Raw genomic sequence first — 25,188 nt, forward strand, 5'->3', positions numbered from 1 at the left:
AAGATTGAACAACCACAATTTCTGAACACCGTTTTGCCCCTGACAGGAATTGAGAGAAGCGCGCACTACCTTCAGCCACAAATCAATTGTACCCGTTATATAGTTACTTGGATGCGACTCAGTTCGAATTTTAGTGTATAGGTTTAGCCACGCCCTTAATTTAGGCTCTGACATTTCAGTGAACCCCCTAATTTTTTCATCCCACTTAAAGCCCTGGGTGTAGGTGTGTAGCAGACAGACTGCAGAGTAAAGTAATGTGACTGGAAAAAAGGGAATGTTTGAGACACTCTGAAGACAACCACCCCTTCAGCAGATCTTCAAAATGTTTAATTCACTCATTTTCAAAACTGAACAATTTTTCAGTTCTAATTATTCACAACAAAATGAAACATCCAATACTGGTTACACGCATTGGCAAAGCCAATAGGTTTGGCTTGGTTTAGGGGCATGTTTGTTACTGCATGATAGGCCCTTGACGAAAGCTTAAAGAGAAGCACCAACAAACTGGTGGGGTGGTATTATGCAGAGCACAGGATTTTACTTTACTTGTTTTTAGTAAAGAGTACAGTAAAACCCAGACACAGATCCACTTGCTGAAAGCAGGTATTTGACCAAGTAATGGTGCGTAAACAGCAGAAGGAATGCTGTAATTTCGCACTCAATGTTATTTACCATTGTGAGCTAAAAACCAGTATCAGCACAGAAGTCACAGGTGATACACACCAACTGTAATTTCAGGAGGGGTGGGCCTCCCCCCCCCCCCCCATTACAGTGCAAGTTAAAATTTAGGCCCATATTTTTCTATATCTGTGCGCACAATAGCACTCACCCCATGATATGCACATACTAAACACCCATCAGAACACACCAGGAACAACCCCCCCACCCAGTCTGTGCGGCAGCAAACAGCGAAACACCCACAACAACAATAATAATGTTCGATAATAAGGACAGACCATTTATCCTCCACATAATGTATCTTGTCCCAATCAATCTCATTTTGGTAAAGTGTCCTGACATCATCCTGAGCGCTGTGTGAATGAACCAAAATAGAAAATAAAGGAAAGGAAGCTTTGCGAAACAAGCCATGAATGCATTCACAATCACTTTGGAACTAGCCAGATAGCTCAGAGAGTTCAACACTCGCCAACAAATACAAATGTTCTATTAAGCTCTTCTATTTTTCTGCGTCAGAAAATGGAATTAACCGCATCGCTGCGGCAGCTATTCCGCCGCAGCGCTAAGGGGGCGGGGCGGCCGCATGCTGGTGACGGAACCGCTCCGTCACCAGCCGCGGTTGTGCTGTGCTCATGACGGAGCGGTTCCGTCATGGCCCCGCCCGCTCAATAGATCGCCCAGCGCAGGCGTGGAATCCGCGCCGCGCAGGCGCGGCGGCCGGGCCATGACGGAACCGCTCCGTCATCAGCACAGCGCCACCACAGCTGATGACGGAGCGGTTCCGTCACCAGCATAGAAAGGGTTAACATTAAATTGCATAAAATATGACACCGGTTATTTACAGTGCTTAGAAATGCGGAAGTGTGGTTTGAAGTGCTACCTAAAGACAAGTTATCTTTACTATGGGTCTTATCTAGATGTCCAGCAGTTATTGCCTGTTCTGCATCAGTGTAATGCTAACATGAGAACTTTTCGTTAAATGCTTCTATCAGCTTCGATCCCTCCTAAGAAAGGCAACGCTGCAATTTGCATCTATAAACAAGCCTTGGTTCCTGGCAGCGAACAGGTGGCTGCCAAAGACTTCCACGCCACAATTCCCTCCGGTCCGTAGTGTATTTTGTTGACGAGAGAGAGCTCTGCCAATTACCATTAGATGCAACAACTCTGGCTAAAGGAATGAGGTGGGGTGCACAAGCTTAACATTGGTTCTCTTAAAGAGATTTACTTGAAACGTGGTTTGGTGGCTCAGTGGACTAATGCATCCTATCCAGGGACCCTTGTGGGATCTCCCAGTCACAGGTTCAAATCTCGAACAGAGCCACTAACCCTTTGATTCTTCCTAGGGTGATAAAACGAGCACCACTGAGTTGGGTAAAAAGTGTATTATACTTAAAGGACTAGGTAAGGCATGCTCTCTCCTCCTCCATTGATGGAGACAGGCGCCCGGAGGAGAATCTGCTCAGAGCGTACCCTGGCTCAAAGCCCTGTCACCATGTTTTGGTAATAGCTTGTGCTAAATGAACATGGGAAATAGAACCCGAGCTCTTAACTCGGGCTGTAAAACGGAGCTCACAAGCGAGTGCCCCCGGAGCCACCTGACTAGTGGAGTGTCTACAGCCCTCTTTATGAGGGGTGTTCATCATTAAAAGAGCATCAGCTGTGCGAACAGAGCTGGCTAATGGCAAAGGCAGAGTGTCTGTGTATGGCCAGAACGAGCTTCGAGATGGAACAGGACATTACTACAAGTGGAATAAAATAGCTCGTCAGTCATCTGTTTCAGGGTACCTCTAATTATTTATGCACAGGTCCCTATGAAGGTTGTGCTTTTATTACAGGAGCACGAGCCAAGTGTGCTGCCAGTGCAGCCTGGGCCGGGGCCTGCCAGTGCTGGGCAGATTCAGTATCAGGGAGATTTAAAAAAGCATTTCTAGCACCGGGCAGGGCTGGCTGGCTGGCCTAGATCTTGCACGGGGCCTGCTATTGTATTGCTCTATTTATACAAGTGTAAGCGGAGGGCCAAGAGATTCAGCAGGGAGATGGAGGCGTGAAGGAGATTGTTAGGGGCGGAGCGCTGCTCAGGTTGAACGACGAGGAGCTGCATCTGTAGATGGGAGGAGGAAACTGCATGAAAGTTAAGAAAAAAACACGCTGCCGCAAAAGTGAACGCCATCAGTTTCCAATTAATGCGACCGTGAGTCAGGCAAATGTAAACAAGCGCGGGCACAATAATTGGAAACAGATGGCGCCGCTGCTCGCTCCAGAGACACATAGGGTATGGGAGGGGACAATTAAAGATAAGGCGTGACATACCCATGCCTTTGGCAATTTGTGTGCTCTCTTTTGTGAAAGCATTACACAATGGTCAAATGCGTGGCAATAAAAAAAAAAAAAAAAGAAAGAAAAAAAAAAACACGAGGTAAAGCTCTGGGAGTTGGAAGTCCTTACAATAAGCCTCACAGCGCAGCGAACCCGTGCTGGCTCAGGCGAGACCTAATAATGATTGCGTGTGAATGCTGAACAGAATCTGATGATTTAGACAGGTACATCTGACCTTATTATTATTATTATTAAGCGTTCTTATATAGCGCTCGATTACCCGTAGGCATCTCGGCGCTTGCCTTGGGAACCTGTCCTGGCTTTTCCCTGTGAGATACCCGTACTGGGCATCCCCAAGGTGAAAGCCAGGCATCCCGCCGCGGGGGGCCGTAGTGGAGATTAAGCAAGCTAATGCCCAGAGCTACAGAGTGTGAACCCGTGACTCGAGTAGGCACCGAAACGAGAATTATCAAGTCCGTGGATATTTGGGCTCAAGACCCTGCCGCGTCGGGAATTGAACCGTGGTCCCGGGTCGGACCTCTGCTTCAGGGTCTGCCTCCTCTAACCAGTGAGCCACAGTTCTCCCTTAGGAGGCGCATTTTTTTCTTTACTATGGATTATACTCCTGTATGCCCCCCAAACATTTGTATTATCAACAGCTTTTGAGGTGCACTAAAGACAAGGGAATATGTTCATAATTATATTTTTTTCTTTTTTTTTCTTGGGTAATTAATTTAAGATATTACTGTATGAGGGTCTAGCCTCTCTTCGAGGTCCTATGTGCACCGTCAAGAGTTCTGCCCACAGCTAATGCCAGTCCAAATGTATAGCTGTCAAACTGTTACACAGTTTACACCCACAGAAGAGACATTCACTTTGCTTTTCACATTGCAGTTCTTTCATTCAAAGACAAGCGCATTTAGCTGCCAGTTGCTAAACCTTCAAACAAGACTGTAGAGAAAAATATTGTTTATCAGCTGCGAATTGTGTGTAATTTTTGCATAAAAGTATACCTTTTGGATGCAACAGACCCTGGATGATCCCCACTGGCCCCCTCTTTGTACTAGCGGAAGCCTTAAAACAATGCACCCCCGGCCGATGTTGTCTTTGTTCCTCCACCTTTTAGTTATTTATGTTCAGCTCTAGTCTTGCCGGCAGTGTAACATATGGTGATTTGCTTTACAGTGTTAAGGGGAGATTCACTCTTCAGAACGTTTTATAGCACATGATAGAATCTCTGCTCTTTAAAGAGCACGCATGTTATACTCTTTCATGCGTTTCACACCTTTTCACTAAAAGTTGCAAAAGATATGCTTTAGGATTAAACAATTTCTCATAAACGAACAAGCAAGCAATTTAAGCTAATAGGTTAAAGAGGAGAATTTTGCCGCTATTAGGCAAGCTTATTAGGTACAAATCAATATTACCTTATGTTTTGTATGTGAGCAGAAACAGCTTATAAACCATACAACCTTATGCTACAAGACCACAGTACTAGGAGACATTTGAATGTCCTGTGAGGGTGCCTGTGTACGGTGATGAGGATGATAAGGATATTATCCTGTCCTTCCAACCACCATCTACATCCGTCCACCCATTTACCCACCCACTGTCTTTCCAACACCCACCTCCATCCGTCCATCCATCCATCCATCCATCCATCCATCCATCCATCCATCTATCCCCCATACAGGTGTATATTATCCAAACATACACAAGTACCTAATGGGTATTAAAGATAGATGGCATGCATGCACTATATGAGCTAGATAATAATCATTTAAATACACAAATCAACAATGTAACTAAACACACTCCTACAAAAGCAGGCACATACAAACGTCCAGTATTCCGATGTTGCTGTTTGATGAAGTGGGCATATCTGGGCGATGGCCAATCTTGACATCTGTATTCATGATGGCTACACATCCTGATATGGGCTACCTATTCTGTGCAGCACTTGCCCCTATCTATCCAACATGCCTCAATTCCACTCCACAGCACAATTCCATAGCGAACAATTCCAATCCAACCCACATAATACCACAACACATACATCCTCTCCACAACACACAGGTGAAAAACACTGCCATTTACAACGCCAATAGCGCGAACTCCTGTAAATGTGAGATCTATTGGCATTGGCAATGCCGGTTTGTTCTGGTAGCCTAGTGGGCTTTCTGCCCATCTGGGAAGGAAAACAATTCTCTGTTTAACTGTTCTAGGACTGCAGAATCTGGGGAGACCTAATACCAGGATGAGACTGCCCACTCATCCAGTTTTCAATGTTTTCTCTGGGGGCCTTGTAGGCTTTCGATCCTCACTGGTGTAGATTGCAGTTGCAGTGCAGCGTTTACTACTCCCCCAACCCCCCCCGGCCCATTCTGCAGATGGGTAGGTGGAAGCACAATAGACCACTAGGGGAAACATTTGCTATGCAATAGGTCTCGCAATTGCGGGATTTTGAGCTATTGGCATTGTAAATGGCAATGCCTTTTATAATATTAAAATGCAATCTCATTTACAATACCAATAGTTCAAACCTTTGCAAAAGCGATACCTATTTTATTGTAGGGCACGATGTCCCTGAATCTGGCAAGGCTGCGCTCAGTATTAAAGTTAAAAAAAACATAGCTCAGCATGCAAGTTAGAGCTGCATAGCGCTCCAAAAAGAAAAGCGCCTGCCATTGTCCTGTGTGGGCACAAAAAGCAGCCGCCATGATCTCCATCAGTGTCAATAAACAGAATAGTGCTCACCGACTAATGCAGACCGTGTAACAAACCAAGTAAAAGGTCAGTAGTTATGGGAGGCAACAAATGCAGACAAAGCTGTATCAAGAAGGGACTAACAAGCCTAGTTACGAATCAGAAACCAGCATTTATGAAGGACAATGACACAAACCAATGACAAATATGGGCGGAGCTTTGAGGGAATACTCAAATACAGCTAGCCTAAAACCCAAACTGAGAAACTGAATGTGGGGATTGCCATTTCTGCCACTGGATGGCTGAACTCATGTTAAAAAACAAAACAAAACACAACCAACCCCCCCCCCCCCCCCCCAAAAAAAGTATGTGTGGGGTGATGGTCTCTGCATCAGGTCCTACACCAGATACACCCCAAGGGAGGCAGTCAGTAGAGGGTTAACTCCTGCCACCCTTCTGTCAAAGCTACAACCAAAGGAACGCAAATTTCCTCTAACTTGCCATGAGGATGGAAATATGCATTCTTCAGGCTCAGAGAAAGGGGGCAGTTGTGTAATGGGTAGAAAACTAAAATTCCGCCTACCGGTTGGGTCCGGAAGTGACAATTTAAAATGTCTCCTACTCGTCGTGGGCATCAATATAGGCAAAGCCTGTATAGGACAACAATATGTCCACAATGCTCCCTTATGTGACCATTGTCTCAGACTTTTGTTTCCTTCACTACCCTCCATTGGAAAGGTGGAGGGTGTCACGTGTGAATCTAGAATAGCCTCAAGCTGCAAAACAGATATACAAGGTAACTGGTTTCTTTTACAGTTTGAAATCTTCTAGATTTGCATGCTGGGTATCGATCACTCACAGGCAATGCCTCTGCTAAGAGGAGTTTGAAGGTTGTGGGAATGAGAACAAATGTTTCAATACAGATTTCCCTACTGTCACCTCCTTGCACTTTTTTTGCCTCTTAAGTAGTGCATGCGTTTCAGCAGCTTTCCAAAAACCGCAAGAGAATGTGTTGCTCTCTACTGAAGGAAAACTTTCCTGACACTCGTGTCTAGAAATACACAGCACTGGTTGCACCAATAAGGGTGAAAAACTAAAGGCTGTAGCTGAAGTGTTATCATGCACTGCATTTACCATGATGCATTGGGGCAAACTGAGTGCTGGGATGAGGCAGTGTTCTCCCATCCTGTTTGTGTTTGCTAGTGCTCTACGCACTTTACAAAACTCTACGCACTTTACAAAATTTGTGCCTAAAATAATGCTGCTAAACATATGCTCTATGTATATATTGCTGCTAGTTCAATGGTGATTCCTGCACATGTACATTTTATTTGATAAAGCCACAGAAATAGACATGAATTTGTGGACTCCGACATTAATGATACCTCGCACTTTTTCTGTCACTGTTTTTATCCAGGAAAATGTAGTATTGTTACCGTATTTTAATATGATTTTATCTTTACCATGTACGTAATTATGTGTGTACTTTTATGGATAATGTAATGTCCGAATAAAGGTTATTTGATCTTGATCTAGTGCTAGTGTTCAGTATGCCATGTGGCAGCACTGCAGACTGCCATGAAAGCTAGTAGTGTGGTCCAATTTGTCCTGGTGGAACGTGCCCTAGGTTTTACAGTCAATGTTTTGTCCGTCATTAGATAGTACTGCTCAATGGTCTGTACTAGGCATCGGGCAAAGGTGTTCTTTGTCATTACTGTTCCCAGTACTTGTTGAGAACGTCGCTAAAAAAACTGCATGGTCTTTACGATGCAATAAGTTTCCTGTATGAATTATATCACGGTCCTCAAACAGAAAGATTGGTCGGTTATTTCTATAGTGCAAACCTAAGCAAGCAGCAATTGGGCACTTTACAACATCAAAAGTAAGCAAACTCAACATCTGATAGGAAAGATAGATGGTTTGGGACTCAATGCATTGTAATGAAGTGTACCTTTAAGAGGTGTCTTTTGTCTCTTCAATTCTTTCCTACATTGGTGTTTGGCTGACACGAATGGATATGAGGATGTTGTTCCCAATCCTGGGTGCGGAGAGAACCAGTATGAACCAGTATGTAGTCTGTTTTCTTTTTTTTACACTTCTTAGCCTACAGTCTAATGATGTCCTGGCTGTTGGTGTGCTGAGAAATACCAGAAATTGACTAGTCTACAAGGGAATGTGGTTGAGATAATGGCTTTATAAATATGCAGCTGGTTTTGAAAATGGCATGAGTTCCAGCCAGATATTGTGATCATATTTCCTTAGGCCCAGGATTAGATCCACTGTCGAGTGGTAGATACCAGTGTGGAAGATCATAGGAGGGTGTTACCACCATCCAGATGAGTATATAAGGGCTTGAACAGTAGTGCTGAACTTGCTTCGTGGAAGAGACAGATGCACTTTATAAAAGAGAGAATTGGTATTAGGCAGTCCGTTTTTTCGCCATTTCTTCGAGGGTGAGGTTGGTAGGAGAATCGAAGTGGCTTAGATTTCAGTGAAAGTTAGGGTCAGAGGCTATCAAAGTTAATGTAATTTAGCCAGTTTTGTATGTTTCTTTTTGTTTGTTCTTGGCAAAATACAGGAATTCTGATAGAGTTGTTTTGAACTTCAGGTAAACACTGGACATCCAGTTCTAGATGTTGAGGCAGTGCTGGAGGCATTGGATGATTGATGTAGAGGAGACTTTCAGGTAGAGTTGTGAATCATTCCCTGTTCTTTGATTAGAGCACCAATGGACTCCATGTAGAGGGTGAAGAGGACGGGACAGTACGGAACCTTTGGAGACACCGTAGTTGATTGGGATGTTTTCGGTGTGTATTAGGATGGGATAGTCAACTGTGTTGAAGCCAACTAAGAGGTACAGCAATATCTGAAGGTAGGGGTCATCTGTTGACAGGAAGACATCAACTAAAATGTCTACGGTAGTAGTATCTGTGATGCAGCAGGACCTGAAACCAAAATACTAGTTGGGCAGGAAGCATTAATGTGCTATTGAGTTCAACTTAGCTACCATTCATCAGCATGATTATTGAAAAGGCAGTCTGAGTGATGATGTTGACTATTACCGGCCCATCAGGATCTAGTGTAGGTTTGTTTAGGAGTTGGTGGATCAGGCCTATCTTGAAAACGTGGGAAGATGGGTTTGTATGAAAAAGTTATCTTGCATATGGTTAGATATATTTTCTAACACAGAGTGCCTGCAACATGCATGGTCGCCCTAGAGATCAGATTGCCTCTCGAAATGCGGCCTTCAATGTATTGTACCATAGCAAAACATTGCGGATGGGCTCAAATGGAGACAATATAAGCCTTGCCAGAACTAAATTTAAGTTCCATTGCAGTGCAGGGATGAAATGTGAAGGGAAAAGTCTTAGCCGCTTCAAGGAATCTCAATTTTGCAACAGCAAGGAAAATGTTACTTGTGCAGTAGACATCTGCTCCTGGCATGTAGTCATGTAGATTTACATGCTGTGCATACTTCTGCCATCTAGCGTTGGGCCCAGATATGTTCAAGTTGTTCCTTGAAGAAGTCACAAGGTTGTGCAACACCTCTTGCAGGTAATGCGAATGGGCATCAACTCCATTGTTAGATTATTTTCTGCCATTATGTGGGTGAGGATGGAGTGTTAATATGCAGTGAAACAAGTCTGTGTGAAAGTGACAGAAATAGAAAAAATACTGCAGCAGCCACAGGTTACCGGGGAGGAGAGTAGGCGCATGTGAATCTTCAGCACAACATGCCACAGATGTCAACTGGGTAAGTAACATTTTCCATTCGAGGAAGGTTTGGCTGTAATTACATATGCTGTGCATAGAATGTAAAGTAATCCTCCCTAAACCTGTGATTGAAAAGGTGTATGAAGTACTGCTTGGACAACTTTTGCCTGTTGAGCTTACACAGCTACACAGTACCATTTTGTGAAGGTGTGTGGTGTGTTTCCTCGGACGGTCATAAACGCTCCTTTTTAGGTCTCGGCTAGAAGCGAGCGAAGCTCGCTCTCGCCAAAGACCTATAGTGAGCGTGTCAGCGTTCCAGGAGGACAGCACTGGCCGCGCGCGGCGATTTGTTAAGGTCACGCGCACGAGAACGCGCTCGCGGCCAGGTGCTGTCCTCCTCGAAAGCTGCCTCCCTTCCCCGTGCAGGGCGGGCCGCCGCGCTGCCTGCGGCGACCCGGAAGCATTGCCGGCCAAACCGGAAGTAGGTGCTGTTGTTGCTTGCGGTTCTTCTTACCTCGCGTTAGGCTTCTGTAATGCTGCTGCGTATGCTGCTTTGGATGTACATATATTCAAACTACAGTGACGACCTCAGCATTAGAAATAAACAAATCGTTGGCAGTTGAGCACAGCATTGTAGAACAGAAGGCACGCTTAGCGCTTAAATAAAGATAACAGGAACACGCTGTTACTGTGAACAGGGCTCGAATCAATCAATCACCGAACAACTCGCAGTCTTTTTGCTTTTCCGGGTCCCCTAGTTAAGAAATGCACAATTTGGCACGAGGCGCTCGATGTACTAATGTTCTTTCAGGAGTGTATTGTGCACTGCTCTGCCGCTCTCCGCCCACACAGCCTCTCCGGCTGCCCTGGGTCGGTAGTTACAGCCGAGTGAATTGCTTGGGAAGCGCGGCTCATTAAACGGCGCTTCTGTAAGGAGGGGAGGAGTGCTTGTATTACGGCGATTAGTCATTGTATGCAGCCCCGTGTCTTCACAGCGAGTACTGTACCCCATGTCTACTGTAATGTATGTACCGTGCATGCAGCACCACTTGTGCACAGCGCCGAGTACAGCGAGCCCGAACGAGTTCCGGTAATGAGTGCTGTACCCCATGTCTACGTGTGTACCTTGTGTGCAGCACCACTTGTGCACAGCGCCGAGCTCTGCACCACCGTGCGTAAGCTCTGGCGGTGGGTACTGTACCCCGTGTTTGCTGTATTTACTTTGTGTGCACCCCCGTGGTCAGTGTGAGCCTCCAGCGCCACGCGTGCACAGTGCCGAGCAAACTCTGTCATAGTACTGCACTTCAGTATTTACTGTACGTAGCGTATATGAAGGACCCCTTGAGCATCTGCACCACGTGTGCACAGCGCAGAGCTCAGCAAGCCCTTTACACGCTCTGACGGTGCGTACTGTGCTGTACCGACCCCCAGTGTTTACTTTACGTTCCTTGTATAGGTCACCTGTGAGCTCCTACCACCACATGTTCACAACGCCGACCTCAGCAAGCCCCTGGGCAAGCTCTGGCGGTGCGTACTGCACCCTAATGTGCACTCTATGCACCTTGTATACGCCACTCGTGAACATATAGCACTCATGTCACATGCACAGTGCCCAGCTCTGCGTGAGTACTGTGCAAGCCCTGGCGGCGAGTACTGACCCCCAGTGTTTACTGTATGTAGTGCCCAGTGCACACCCAGCACCACGTGTGCACCTGGTATGCACCACCATGTGCACGCCTAGCACTCACTTCAGGTGCACAGCGCCAAGTTCTTCGAACCCATGGTAACCTCTGGCGGGGAGTACTGTGCTGTACCCCAGTCTGTACTGCATGCACCATGTATGCACAACACCATTAGCACCTAGCACTGTGAGTATTGTACTGAAGTTGAACCCGATGTTTCCTTTGTGTACCTTCAATGTACCACCCTGTGCAGGCCGATATTCCTGGACTGCACATATGTAACCTGCACTCCTGCTACGCAAGTGCAGCGCTAAGCTCTACAAAGCCCTAGGCACGCTGCGCTGGTGGGTACCAAGGCACCCTGTGTAGAGTAGTGAGTAGAGTAGTGAGTAGTGAGTAGTGAGTAGAGTAGTGAGTAGTGAGTAGAGTAGTGAGTAGTGAGTAGAGAGTGCAGAGTAGTGAGTAGAGTAGTGAGTAGAGTAGTGAGTAGTGAGTGCAGAGTAGTGAGTGGTGAGTGGCTGGCCCTGTTTCTAGCTCAAGCGGCACCGGCACCTGTAGTCTAAAGATAATACCTCTGCCTCAAGTGAAGTACTCTGGTACCCAAGGATGACTAGCAAACAATATTATTCACAACGTTGCTTACTATTCAGCAACATTTGACAGTTTGCAATCAATCTTTATAAAACAATTCAGAGTTTGATAACAAATTAATGCAACACATTGTAATATACAATGCCAATAGCTCAAACTTTAATGCTGCGAGACCTATTGCATTGTAAATGCTTGTTAGCAATTGGAGTGAGCTTTTGGAGGGACTGATCGGTGTCTTTTTGATTCAGCATAACAGGATATCTACATTTAACCTGTCAATAACAGATTTGGAAATTACCTTTCCATTGAGTTTGAGAAAAAAAAAGAAAAAAATATAAGAAAAATCGGAGTATTTCTAAATGGTCTTGTTATAGCTTGTTTTACACTTAGGGTGTAGAGCGCTCAGTCTAAAATAGAGTCTGGGTGAGAGCTCAGTCTAAAATAGAGTCTGGGTGAGAGAAAACCAGAAGGCGTTCCATCTATTGGTTGAGGTGGAATTGCAAGATTCGTGCAGAGGACAACTTTGTTATTATGTACCTGAAAGAAAGGTTCTTCTATGGTTAATGCCTGGAGTTTGCCAAACTGTAGTGAGGACGAAGTACCGATTAGAAAAGCCACTTTCCAAGAAAGGAATTGGAGTCGACATGAGTGAAGAGGATCAAAAGGGGGACCCCCATAAGCCTAGTGAGATTGATACTGGGGGGTTTCTGTAAGAGATTACTGTTTTGAGGCCTTCCATAAAGGCTTTGATAGCTGGAACCGTAAGAAGAGACATCTGGTGTCTATTTTGAAGGTAAGCAGGCACAGCAGCAAGGTGGAGTCCGACAGGAAATGCCAGTCCACAAGTCTGTTGCCTGCTAATTCTGCAGATAATGCCCTATATATACCACTGGTGTGAGCGAGTTAATTTGTTTAGAGTGACAATGGTTGACAAATCATTTTAATTGCCCACATAGCATGCAGGTAAAGTGAGCCTACATGCTTCCATGAGAATGGGCAAACATTCTGGTGGTAGTTGAAGATATCCAATTTTAAGACTTCAGGAACCAGATGTCAAGGCCGAGTGACTTGGTATCTGGGTGGCATATCCATGGTTCTGTATGTGAAGGTCTAGCCTGACTTGGAGCTTCTCATGGGGATCTACTGATAGTTCCAGAAGTGTTGTGAACCATAGTTGGCTAGCCCAGGTGGTTGCTACCAGAATGAGGCTGATGGATATTTGCCCTAACATCTGAACCACAAATGGAAGCGAGGGAATATGCAGGAAAATATCCCCGACCAGTTTATCCATAGTGCATTGCCTTTAAAATGCGGTTGTGGGTCTCTTGATGTGAAGCTTCGACATTTTGCATTTCCTGCAATTGCTAATAGGTCTAGATGGGGAAAGCTCCAACCTTGAAAGTATTGGCGGAGGACTTAGGGGTGGAGTTCCCACTCGTGGACTTGTTGCAGTGTCCTGCTGAGGCAGACAAAGTCGTTGTCCAATGCCGGGAGGGGAGGCACTAGGTGTATTTTGTGATGGAAAGCACACCTCTAAATTTGCTGGGTGAGCAAAGAGTTGTGGAGACAGAGCTACCCCCAACCCCTCTGTTTCTGTTGATAAGACATGGCTGTAGTGTTGTCTGTGCGAAAAAGGACAACTTTTCCCACTACGTGTGGAAGAAAAGCTTTTAACGCTAGTTTAATTGTTAAGAGTTTTAAGTAATTGACATGAATTTGCAAATGTGCCTCCCATCTGATGAGGGACGCGTCCGTTGTGATGGTCTCCTGTGGAATCTGGTTGAGAAAAGGCTGCTCCTGAAGCAAGCTTTTGTCCATCCCAGGAGAGAGTTGCATGCTTGCCGGCCGACCAACACTAGATCTTCCCAATGACCTTCCACTGCAGACCATTGTTGTGCTAGACATTCCTGCAACTGACATGTTTAGTTGTGATAAGGTACTATTACAATGCAGGAGGCCATCATGCCTAGAAGGCGTGTAACTGGTCTGGCTGTAACCTGAAGATTTGTTTGAATTTGCAGAAGAAGCGCCTGAAAAGACTGTATTCATGCAGCATTAGGAGAAGCCAACCTTTTTTCATATTGAGAATTGCTCAGTAGTATGACTGAATTTGCTTTGGCTAGAAGTGGGATTTTAGGATAGGATAGTGAATCCAATATGTGTAAAAGATGTAAAGTGATCCAAGTGTATTCGCTGAAAACTGGCGAGTGGAACTCGAAGAGCCAGTTGTCCAGGTAAGGGAAGACAGACATGCCTTGTCTTCTTAGGTGAGCAGCTACTACCGCAAGGCAACTTGTGAACACTTGGAGCTGTAGTAACTCTGAATGGGGCGTACTTTGAACTGATAGTGTTTGCCATTAACCCAAACCGGAGGTCAAGCAAAAGGTGATGGGTGTCTAGAAATGTGAAAGAACGCTTCTTTCAGGTTGTAAAGTTGCCCTGCTGTAGAAGAGGTATGACAACTTGGATGGTTACAATATGGAAATGTTCTGAGTGAAGGTATTTGTTTAGAGGCCTTAGCTAGAAAATGGGTCTGGGAGAACCATCTTTTTTGGGTATTAGAAAATCTAGGGAGTACACTACAAACCCCTGTTGAGGTGGTACTTCTTAAATGGCGCCTTAGAGAAAGAGGGACTATACCTCTTCTGTGCGCAGTTTTATGTGCTCTGGTGAGTGTTTGTGAGGTGGAATAGTGGGCAGTGTGGTAGTTAACTCAAAGCAATAACCTTTTTGTATAATGCCGAACACCCATTGATCAGTAGTGATGTTCCACCAAATGGGTAGAAACTGCTGTAAGCAGCCTCAAAAAAGTGTTTTGTGATTGAGGGGGCAGGAGTGGTAAGTCAGAGTTTGGTAGATGTGGTAGGGATATCTTTTGGGGATGGTCCTTCATCTCTCCCTCTTGAATCATTTCCCCTGAAGGAGACTCTGGAATAACCTCTACCTGAGGGTGTCTGGATATGCAGGATTGTATGTTGGAGGTTTCAGGGGAAGCCTGCTGGGAGCCTCCACGGAAGGGAATGCATCGAAAGGAACCCTGAAAAGTGGGTGTTTGAAGTGCACCCATTGCCTTTCCTGTCTTTGCTGTCTGTCTTTTCTGATTTTTTCCCAATATTTTGATCTACTTGAGGCCCAAAAAGATGTTCGAGCAAATGAGACCGAAAACGTTCTGCTGAACTTTAGGCTTAAAACCCGATATGCACAACCATGCATGACAACAAAGGAAGCTTCAATTGATACCCTGAGCAGCTGTGTCAGCGGAATCAGAGGCACCGCCTATAGTAGTATTTGAGATCAGTTTCCCCCTAAGACACTAACTCATGCCCTCGCTTATGAAATACTTCAGGGAGGCACTGAAGGAGCCCCTCCATTTTGTCCAATGTGGATCAGACATACCTACTTAAGAGGCCTACAGAATTGTCAATTCACCACTGGTTTGCAGATTGTGTTGCTACCCTTTTCCCCGCTACGTCTAGTCTCTTGTTCTTTGTCAGGAGGGGCGCTTCTCCGATTGTTTGGTAGTTGGCCCTTTTTCTATCTGTAAAGACAACCAGTGTTTGGTGGAAGCTGACCGCAAATGTAAGGGGGAGGGTCAGAAGGGGAAGCTTTACATTTGTTGTCTACATGGGGAGTTCACACCCATGCATGGACAAGGTCCTGGAAAATATCCCCAGTGTTTTGCAACATACCTTTTATCATAGGCAGATCTTGTGTAGTGTGCTGGGTGGAGTAAAGTGCCTCAAATAAAAGATCCTCATCTATAGGCTCTGAATGGACAGAAGCCTTGTGAGAAGCTGCTGATCTGGCCAGTAGCTCTTCAATTGAGCAATCATCTGAAGGAGGAGATCAGGGCAAGACTGGGTTCGCCAGCGGGGTCTGGAGTGTGCTTGCGGGATCACTGCTGCTGCATCCGCTTTTGTTATAAGAGGACAATTTTGCAGCACTGCTGCAAAACCGGCCACCAGTAAAAAAAAATGGTCCCCACCAGACCAAAACCGATACACCCCCTCCCCTTCTGGCCCACAGGGGAACACCTGGTGCCCGTACGGCCAGTCCGGCCCTGAAGGAGATGGATGAACTGGGTAAAGATCAGGGTCAGTACCTGCTGGGGGCTCAGCATTGTAAGTGACCCAAGGGTCTAGTTGTGGTGGTACGGGGGTTGGCCTTCTAATTCCTTGTGCAATGGAAGTGGCGACACCTATGGCGTGTATGCCAGGGGAATCTTCATGTAAGGAGTGTGGAGAAAGGGGTTCCTGCAAAGCTGGATGGGTGATGGAAATACAGGTAAGGGGCTGCTTTCTTCCTTGCTTTAGGAACTGGGGCTTCATCCAATGCTTCTTGGAAAGAAAGCGGTCTTTTTGGTGGATGTGTCAGCTTTAGCAGTTAAGTGATGATCTTTCCCATCTGGATATGAATTGCTAAATGTCTTTGGCCAACAGATTTATTCTTGGAGCTGATGGAGGAGTGGCACGACCATTTCAGGGCAGAGTGTATAAGTGGATGTCTTTGGTATAAACTGTGGTTTTGGCGCAGATGGTGCCCATCCGGATGCCTGTTTCGATGCAAGCATTTTCAGTGCTGACAGTTTTCTCGAAGACGAGCCGGTTGCGGTCAGGGCCAGGCCGACTGACTTGGTAGACTTGCTTAGCATGTGTATCGACAGCCACACATGCCTCAAACATATCTGTTTTATGTGTATTTCCTTAAAGCACGCTCTAACTGATGACAAGCATACCCCTAAAGAGGGCACGTTGGTCCTTGCACTTCATGTGGTGTCTGAGGTGCTCCACTGTCACTGATGAAAATTGTTTTTCTGGCATTTTAGGTGTCTGAACATAGATTAGCTGAACAGGAGGAAATAACAAAAAGGTACACAACACAGTTGCCAAAGACATTCAGATCTTTACAGCAGAGACTGTTCTTCTAGGTACCAGGGAAATGGCATGATGCTGGAGTAAGAAACAGATTGGAGTAGTAAATGGAATTTCAGCAATGAAAACAAAAAGAATATAATGCAACTATTAACCTGTGGTTCCACTGGTAAAACAAACAACTGCCAAATCTTCAGGCTTTGGAGGCTTAATGAAAGAGAAAAAAGTATTAGTAGATTTTTAGTTTTCTATTCCTTCATATTGACAAAACCATAACACAGGATAAAACAGATTCATACATAAATTACTTACCTTTGGTCTTTGACGGTTGGCTTTTCCTAAATCCTATAATAAGGAAGTAAAGACAAAGATGAATGGGGACATGGAAAACAATAGTTAACTTGCAATCTTAATCTCTGCTTTACATATTACCTATTGCTACAATTGATGGGACTAAAAAATATTCCATCTTGTTTTTATTGTGTAGGAAAAGATGTTATATCCTGCTCAATGCGTTGAACCCAAATCTTACATTCTCTGGTTGGTTCAGCAGAAATATGTGGAATAGAAGAGTTCTACTGGGTTACACATGTTTGGAGGGAACGGGGCAAGGAAGTATACTTGGTCTTCCAGTCACCATGGGATTTTTGTAAACATGCAGGTGAAGTAAAATAAATATTGAGCTCCGGAGCACGTTACGTTTTAGTTGTTTATGACTTGACACACTCAGTTTGGAGGCTACATTGGGCAAGGTATATTTAAAAAAACAAACTGGACAAAAAAAAAAAAAATCAGTTGCTGATACCAAACAGTTTTGGCCAGGCCATTAGTTAAACAGCAAAAAACTGAAGAGTGATCAGGAGACGGGACTCTAAGGTGAGTAGATAATGGAATAATGAAGCCTTTCCGACAGTTGTCTTTGCTAAAATATTATTGCACTGAGAAGAGAGAAGTGAACATAGCAGGCCTTTGGCATCTGAAAAGGACTGGAACGAAAATTATTGGAAAGAAGAGGAATCAAAAAGGCAACAACGGAGTGCTGGAATATAATGAAGGATATGCAAGGATGGACAAAGGATTCAAAACATGACGTAGGTTGAACTTTTGATACATCACATCTGCTAAGCTCAATGTGTGACACCTTCAGCATGTCCAAGCTTTTCAGCCACCAGCAATTGGTTCCCCTTATATGTACATTCTAGCATATAGCGTGTTGTGGACTAAAAAGCTAGGAATAATTGAAGGTGTTGCATGGGACATTGGCCCACATGGCAGCTACAAAACATTCAACCCATTTAGTCTAAAGCTATGGCATTGTATTTTTTGCTTGTAGATCAATTACACACAGGAGTGGCTTAGTCACCTGCATTTAAAATGAAGGTTCTCTATGCAGAATTCAATATCTATTGGTGTTCACTGGTATCAAAATGATCAGTCATGTCAAGATTTGAGGGGCCTGGTACAAAAAAAAAAAAAAAAAAAAAGAAGACATGCCATGGTAGGCTTGATATATATATATATATATATATATATATATATATATATATATATATATATATATATATATATATATATATATATATATATATATATATATATATATTCTCCATTACACAAGTCCGGACCCTGAAAACGTAGGAGGCTTGGGAAGTTTTGCCTCGCTCCAACACCACCTCAACTTCGCCAATTTGAAGGCTCTGCGCCGAGGTGGAACAGTGATGGCAAGTGTCTCCTCAAATTATCTAACTGACCAGAAAGTGTGGCAAAACTGGAGATGAACATTTTGTAAACTGCGAAATTTCAGACGTCACACATCCTTTTTTTAGTTTTTTGTTTAAAACATCCTTAGAGAGAACAGTTCATAGAGGCAAAATAGAATATGACAAATGCATCAGAGGGCAGGCAGGGCCAAAAATAATGGGGCAGAATATAGGATTAATCTAGTCACATTAGATGCATTGACAAACAGGCAAAAGATCATGGGAACTAGGGACCATCGAATACATAAGACACGCAATAATGGATTTAAATTTTAGTTCCAATTATATATTTGAGGTCTACCGTCATGGTAATATACAATAGAAGAGACGTTTTCCTTAAGAAAAGAAAAACAGCTTCATGAACCGCACCGGCTTACCCTAGTTTTCGTTTCTCTTCTAGCTTTGTGTACTTTCAAATGATTACTTATTCATTTGTCATATACAAATGGAAATTGCATGGATTACTACATTTTAAGCTTGTCCAAAACCTTCCTAAAATGGTAAAACTTTCAAGTACTAAAAAATGTCTTCCTTTCTTGACAGCACCGATACACTGTGCACTTACCCTCCTTGTGGGTTCCCAGACCATTTAGCTCAAAACTACCCGATTGCGCTTTGGGCTGCATAGTGCTCCCTAACGGCTGTACCATACACTTACAACATATTAAGCAACTTTGTCTTTCAATGCACAACCATCCCTGACAGAAGCATCCCTACCTTACACGTGTGCTCGTTTTTTTAGGAAGTCAATATCTCTTTGGACTAAGATTGCTACACAGAGTTCTGCATTCAAAAATTGACATGGTGCACTTCAAACCACTAGCTAAACAATTTGCAACACAGAATCTCATGCAAAATAACGGCATACCTCAAAATACTTTGCCACAATACTAGTACTAACCACGCAAGAATACCACCACATTGTTTATACAGTAAAGGCGCACCAAGAGGACAATGCTTTAAAAGAGTACAAAACGAAGGAATGCCTGGAATCCATAACAGCTGCCGCTTAATAAAAAAGTCTCACAAGCGTCAATATGAACCAGTTCCTCTCAACAGGGACTGCACTTTCCACTGAGCTTCTGTCCAAAACAAAATTCCCACCCATGCAGAGAAACCAGGTGAATGCAACCCATTTTCCCCACCAACTGCAAACATGCAGAGCCAGCAAAAATAACCTTCAGTTACAAAATAAAAAAAAATGCATTTAACCAGTTTCGGCAAGCTCATACGGGCATGATCTTAGCACAGCAAGACTTCTCCAGGCAAGGTTCAGAAAAAAAAGTTTTGGTCGTGCAATTTTCAAATTTTTGTCATTGCAAAGAAGACTGACAAATGTTACCTGGATACCATTTTATGGAGAGAAAAGTGTTAGAGGTGTTAAGTGTAAAAGGATGGGGGGTAGGGGGGTGGAAAGAAGGGGCTTACCCCTAGCACCTTAAAGTTTAAACTGTTTCAGCTCTATACATTTGTGATTAAGACTTGCATTCGTAGGAGCTAACCACTCCCTCTCTCGGAAAAAAAACATTGGCCAAGCCAACAGGTCTGGCATTCATTTTGTCTTTGTCCAAATTGGCTAAAAACAGAAGCTCTTTTCATCTCAAAAAGCACACAGTCCCTGGCACTTTAGTGAAGGTTCTGCACATTAAGAATCTATGTTGCATTTTAAGAATAATTTAGCAATAAAAAATAAAAAAAGACGACCTCACAACTGGTGATTTGAACGACAAAGGCTGATCAGGTAAAATCTAAGGCCGCAAGGGCTGAAAAATAACCTTTAACAGTGCCCACTGCAAATGCAAATCGAGCAAACAACAAAACATCTGACAGTCTGGCTTGCAGATGGTCAACTTGGTGATCTCTGCGCCAGACCATGACCTGAATAAACAGAATTTGGCAGACTGTTGCTGATCTGCAAAGATAAGTCATTACTACAACCGGATAAATCAAATCTGCTCTGCTGGTGCTGCTTAAGGTCCATGCATGGAGGTGCACGTTGTAGAGATTCAGAAGAAGGACCTTGGCTCCCCCCGCCGATCCAGAGACAGATTTCGTTGAATAAGGCAGCAAATGCGCAGGTTTAACAGATTGGGGTATAACACTCCTGGCCTAATTTGGAGCGTTTAGGACTGAGCCTGGTTTGTCCAGATCTTCATAACTCAAGGCAGGAGTGGAACCAGTTGAAAGGTGTTCAGGCGACCTGCATCCAACTACAGACAGAATGCATCTCCCCAGGAACCTCTTGGTGGAAACCTCAGAGCAGAGTAAGCTCAATCAAGTGTTCTCTGCAGTGGACAGAAAAATAATCCAACCAAGGGCAATGATCCCACAAGCTACCTCTAGATGAAGATGCTATTCGTGATGCCCCAGTCAAACTCTGAAGAGCTCCTGTGCTCCGATTTTTAGCAACCCTGCCAAATGGTTTGAAGTTTGGAAGCTCCCTTGAAAGTCCAGACATTACCAACTATACAGGGAATCCTTGCACAGGATCCATTATTGTTACACCACTCTGGTGCAATACAACATGGTAGCCAGGTTGTTTATTAAGATCAGGAGCAGCTTCTCTTTGACTAATGGGATATAAGCTTTTAGAATGGGCTGAAGCTTCAGCAAGTAAATGTGGTGCTTTTGTTCAAATGGGATTTGGTGTACATTGGACGTAGAGTCCTTATACACCAACATTCCCCAGAAAGACTCTTTAATGGTAATGCAAACTATACTAAATCAGAGACCCCAACCACACACAGTTCCAACCCAATTCATTATGCAACTCCTAGAGGTTTGTCTTACGAGGAATTTTTTCACCTTTGAAGAACAATTTTACCAACAAGTGAGCGGTACATCAATGGGGGCCATTTTTGCTCCCAACCTAGCCATTCTGTATATGGACTCTCTTGAGCACAATAACATTCTGCCATATACCAACCCTTTCCGCTCTTGCATAATTAAACGGAAGCACTACAGACGATATTTTCCTCATCTGGAAAGGCGAAGTGGACACTCTAGAATCATTCCTCCACTGGTTAAATAATTGCAGTAGACTCAGATTCACCCTTACCCATGACAAGACATCGATTCCTTTTTTAGACTTATCAAACACACTGATGGTATTCTGATAACAGGCCTATTTCGCAAGCCCACGGTGCGGAACACACTGCTTAGCTATAGTAGTAATCACCCCCGCGCACTCAGAGACAGTCTTCCCTACTCACAATTCCTGAGGATTAGGAGAAACTGTTCTCTCAAAACTGACTACTTTACTGAGTCTAAAACACTATGCACCAAACTCCTCTTCAGAGGATACCCGTGTTGCCTTGTGCGGAACGCGATGAAAAGGGCGTGGTATTGTCCACGTGACACCCTACTGGAACCCAAAACAGACACTGAGCACCTAGTATGTGTCACTACTTTCACGCCAGTATCTAATGCCATTCGTAAAACTATTAGAAAAAACTGGCCAATTCTGAAAGCAGGGACTCTTGATCTGGAGATGCCTTTGTTTGCTTTCAAGAAAAGCAGTAATATTAAAGATCAATTGGTCCGCGCTGCTCTGCCCACGACTAAAAATTACAATTCAACCCTACAACCCTACATGACATCTGGTCCCTAGCACCACTAAGGGGTCACTCTAAATGCGGTAATTGTGTGGTTTGGGAATTCACCATTGAATGTAAGGAGAATTTAAGGACATCAAGAATGAACTAAAGGGGGCGTGGCTAGCAGCCGACTGGAATGGCTGACTAGCAGAGGAGCTCCGTGGTAACCGAGACCCCATATCATTATCCTCGCATTCATCCGTTATCTTTGCTGCTCAGGCGATTGCTTCTGTGAAAGGGTTCCAAGCGGCGTCCTCCGCCACAACTCCGGTGTTGCTCCGACACCGGCAACTGCCCCGCGGTGGAGCGCCTACCTGCGGCCTGCCCGCATCGTGGCTGCACCGGCCTGTCCTGCAGCCCCATCCGGCCGGAAGTGAAGGGCCGCCGGGAGACCGGACCGGAAGCTCCCGCATAGCGGCTCCGACCATAGCCCGGAGGAAATATCCTGCGTTGCACAACGGACGTGTGCACCAGTGACGGCGCGCTCCTGAGGTGGGTCGGCGACCCCCCCCGCACCACCACCCCCCCTCCCTTGACTTGGATGTGGTCGAAGGGGCCGGTGGAGAACGTCCTGAGGCCGGGGACTCGGCGACATCTGTGAGGGTGGGTGAGACTGCCGCTGTGGCTTGATCCTCCCCTCGCCCCCCCCTGACACCGCCTGTACTACCAGCGAGAGGTGAGCAATCCATTGCTGCGGTGACGGGGCAAACCCGACCGTTTGCTACCAGGCGTACCGTCCATCCTGCGGAGCCGACCTAACATACGCTGTTGCCGGGCCGGGGGTCCGAGCTGGTGAGGTGCCGGCATACCGGATTCGTGCCTGGGGGCGAGCGAGTGAAGATACGCCCCGGACCGGGGCTGCCGTCCTGTGGGCTATGTAGCGCGTGCACCAGCCAGTGCTGCGATCCGGACAAAACTTTGAGGGGGCGCATTGAACCTGAAGGGATCCCCCATTACATGGAGAGCAAGTACTGACCATTGTGTGCGCCCTCATTCCTCTGAGACATTGATCGCCCGGGGTGACGGTGAGCACGCTGTGGCGAAGCGGCCTGCAAATCACCAGGCGCTCTGCATTGAGGTTTCCATCTGTCCAAGCCTCATCTCATCCCCCGTTCTGTCTTGGTTCGCCGCGTTAGCCGACCTCGGACCTGGGGGATCCCATCCGCTGTGCCAGTCTCAGAGCCTGCCCCTGACGCCTGACCGGGCCTGCCTCGTCAGCGGACCGTCCTAATTGCACGCCTGATCCTCAGGGGGCCAAGAAACTGTCAGGACACTAGCCAGGGCTGACACGCCTGACGGCCCACGAAAGGCCGGTGGAATGGCGGGAAACGGAACGCGACACAACACTGCTCAGTCGAGGCTGGACAAATTCGCGTTCGAGAAAACCCCCTCGCAACACCCAGAAGTACGCTCGTCCGCAGGAAAAAGCCCCGAAGGTGAAGGAGGGAAAAAGGTGACACTCGAGGACTTAATGAGGACGCTCACTAATGTCCAAACTACAGTGGGGGCCATCTCCTCGGACGTCGGATTACTGAGGGCGGACCTTCACAAGATGACCGAGAGGGTGGCGCAGGTTGAAGTGGTCACGAAATCCCTGGTTGAGGACACCTCCGACCTGCAGCTGACCGTGGAACGGATGGAGGCGGTCACTAAGAAGCTGCAGGACAGGCTGGACGATCAGGAGGGGCGGGCTAGGCGTAACAATGTCCGAATCCTTGGCCTACCGGAGTCGGAAGGCAAACGGGCGATGGACCTTTACATAGAAGACCTAATCAAGACGGAACTGAAACCGAAAGGTCTATCGAACTTCTTCTCGGTGGAGAGGGCACACAGGGTCCCAGGTGGAACGCCGAAACCGGGAGCGACGCCAAGGCCTGTCCTGGCCAGGCTCTTCAATTTCCGGGACAGGGATGTCATACTCCAGGCGGCTCGGAATTCCCCACCCATCAAAATACAAAACTCCACGTTGGCCTTCTTTCCTGACTATACTGCCGAGGTGGCCCGACGCCGCAAGACCTTCATGGAGGTAAAACAGGCCTTGCGAGCAAAGGAATTGCCCTATTCGATGCTGTTCCCGGCGAAATTGAGGGTCATAGATAACCATAAAGCCTGGTTCTTTGATACCCCGGAGGCGGCGTGGGATTGGCTGGACGGTTGGCGTCGTGTGGAAACAACTAGGCGCAAGGGCAGAGACCAGCGAAACCATCGAGTCGACAATGCAGGAGCTTCACCGACATCGACCCCCGAAAATCGGGACAGGGAGTTGGAGGAGGGGCCGGAAGCCGACGAACACGGTCCTGACATATGAGTTCCTTACTGGCGCTGTAAGATCCATCGGTGGCAACGTGAGGTGAAAGGGCGGCCGTTGGACTATGTACGAGAAGAGCAGACTGTGACTGATGGGGTCGCTCGAGCCACGGAACACTTACCCCGCAAGCAAGTACATTGGGGAGAAATGGGAGTAGGCACTCTGCTAAGTTGGGGAAGCGGGCGGTTCTATGTCCGTGTAGCAGGGAGGCAGGGAGGGGGGATGGGCAGGGGGGATTGTTTGCAAAGTTCTATTGTTCTCTTTTGAGTCTCATGTTTTTTCTAGGGTTATATGTACACACGTCCACAGGGCAATTACTCTGGCACCACTACACACTGCTAGGTCATCAATGCCGCCACAGACGAGGCTTCCTGGTGAGCCCGGTGTTCTCCAGGGACCGTCTAGCTAGACAGGGGGGGGGGGGGGGTTGGAACCGCTCTGTGCAATACACGATACGATAGATGGTGTGGGACCCCGGTCCGAGTGTCTTATTCGGGGGCGTTGCCGCCCCGGCACTTAGTAAACAATGATTGTTCAGTAATTGGATCCCAATGTGCCCATAGTCTCAGGTTCCTATCTAGGCCAGCTCTACACTCTAGCACAGAACACTCTCTATGTTGCCTCAGCGCGACGCCAAGCACTCTTCCTTGGCACAGACGGAACTTCCCATACGCACTGTTGGACCCCGGTCCGCATGCTATATTCAGCGCCACTGACACACAAGAGCTCCTACACCCATGGCTGACCAAAACTTGTTAACGCCTCACCCCCACTCACAATCACTGGTTACCCCCCCACTCACTATCATCTCCTGGAATGTCAATGGGCTGGGCCACAAAATTAAACGGGGTTTGGTCCTCCAATTTCTTAAGAGAAAGGCGCCGACAATAGTACTACTCCAGGAGACACATCTGGTGGGTACAGCCTGTAAGGCCCTTAACCGCTGGGGATTTAAAATGGTCACCC

The 25,188-nt window shown here is 46.0% G+C and overlaps 1 protein-coding gene across 9 annotated transcripts in view; it reads right to left on the minus strand.

The window, feature by feature from the left end:
- The window catches only part of ACSL1 (acyl-CoA synthetase long chain family member 1), a 511,045-nt gene that overhangs the window by 137,499 nt on the left and 348,358 nt on the right, over positions 1-25,188 (minus strand). For all 9 annotated transcript variants that reach the window (XM_078678020.1, XM_078678028.1, XM_078678025.1 and 6 more), the window contains exons 8-9: positions 16,871-16,903; positions 16,714-16,765 (exon numbers count right to left, since the gene is read on the minus strand). In XM_078678020.1, coding sequence (XP_078534146.1) covers positions 16,714-16,765; positions 16,871-16,903 — 85 coding nt within the window. The remainder of the gene's footprint in view (positions 1-16,713; positions 16,766-16,870; positions 16,904-25,188) is intronic.

The sequence above is a fragment of the Lissotriton helveticus genome, chromosome 2_2 (genome assembly GCF_964261635.1).
Source record: "Lissotriton helveticus chromosome 2_2, aLisHel1.1, whole genome shotgun sequence".
Taxonomy (NCBI): Eukaryota; Metazoa; Chordata; class Amphibia; order Caudata; family Salamandridae; genus Lissotriton; species Lissotriton helveticus.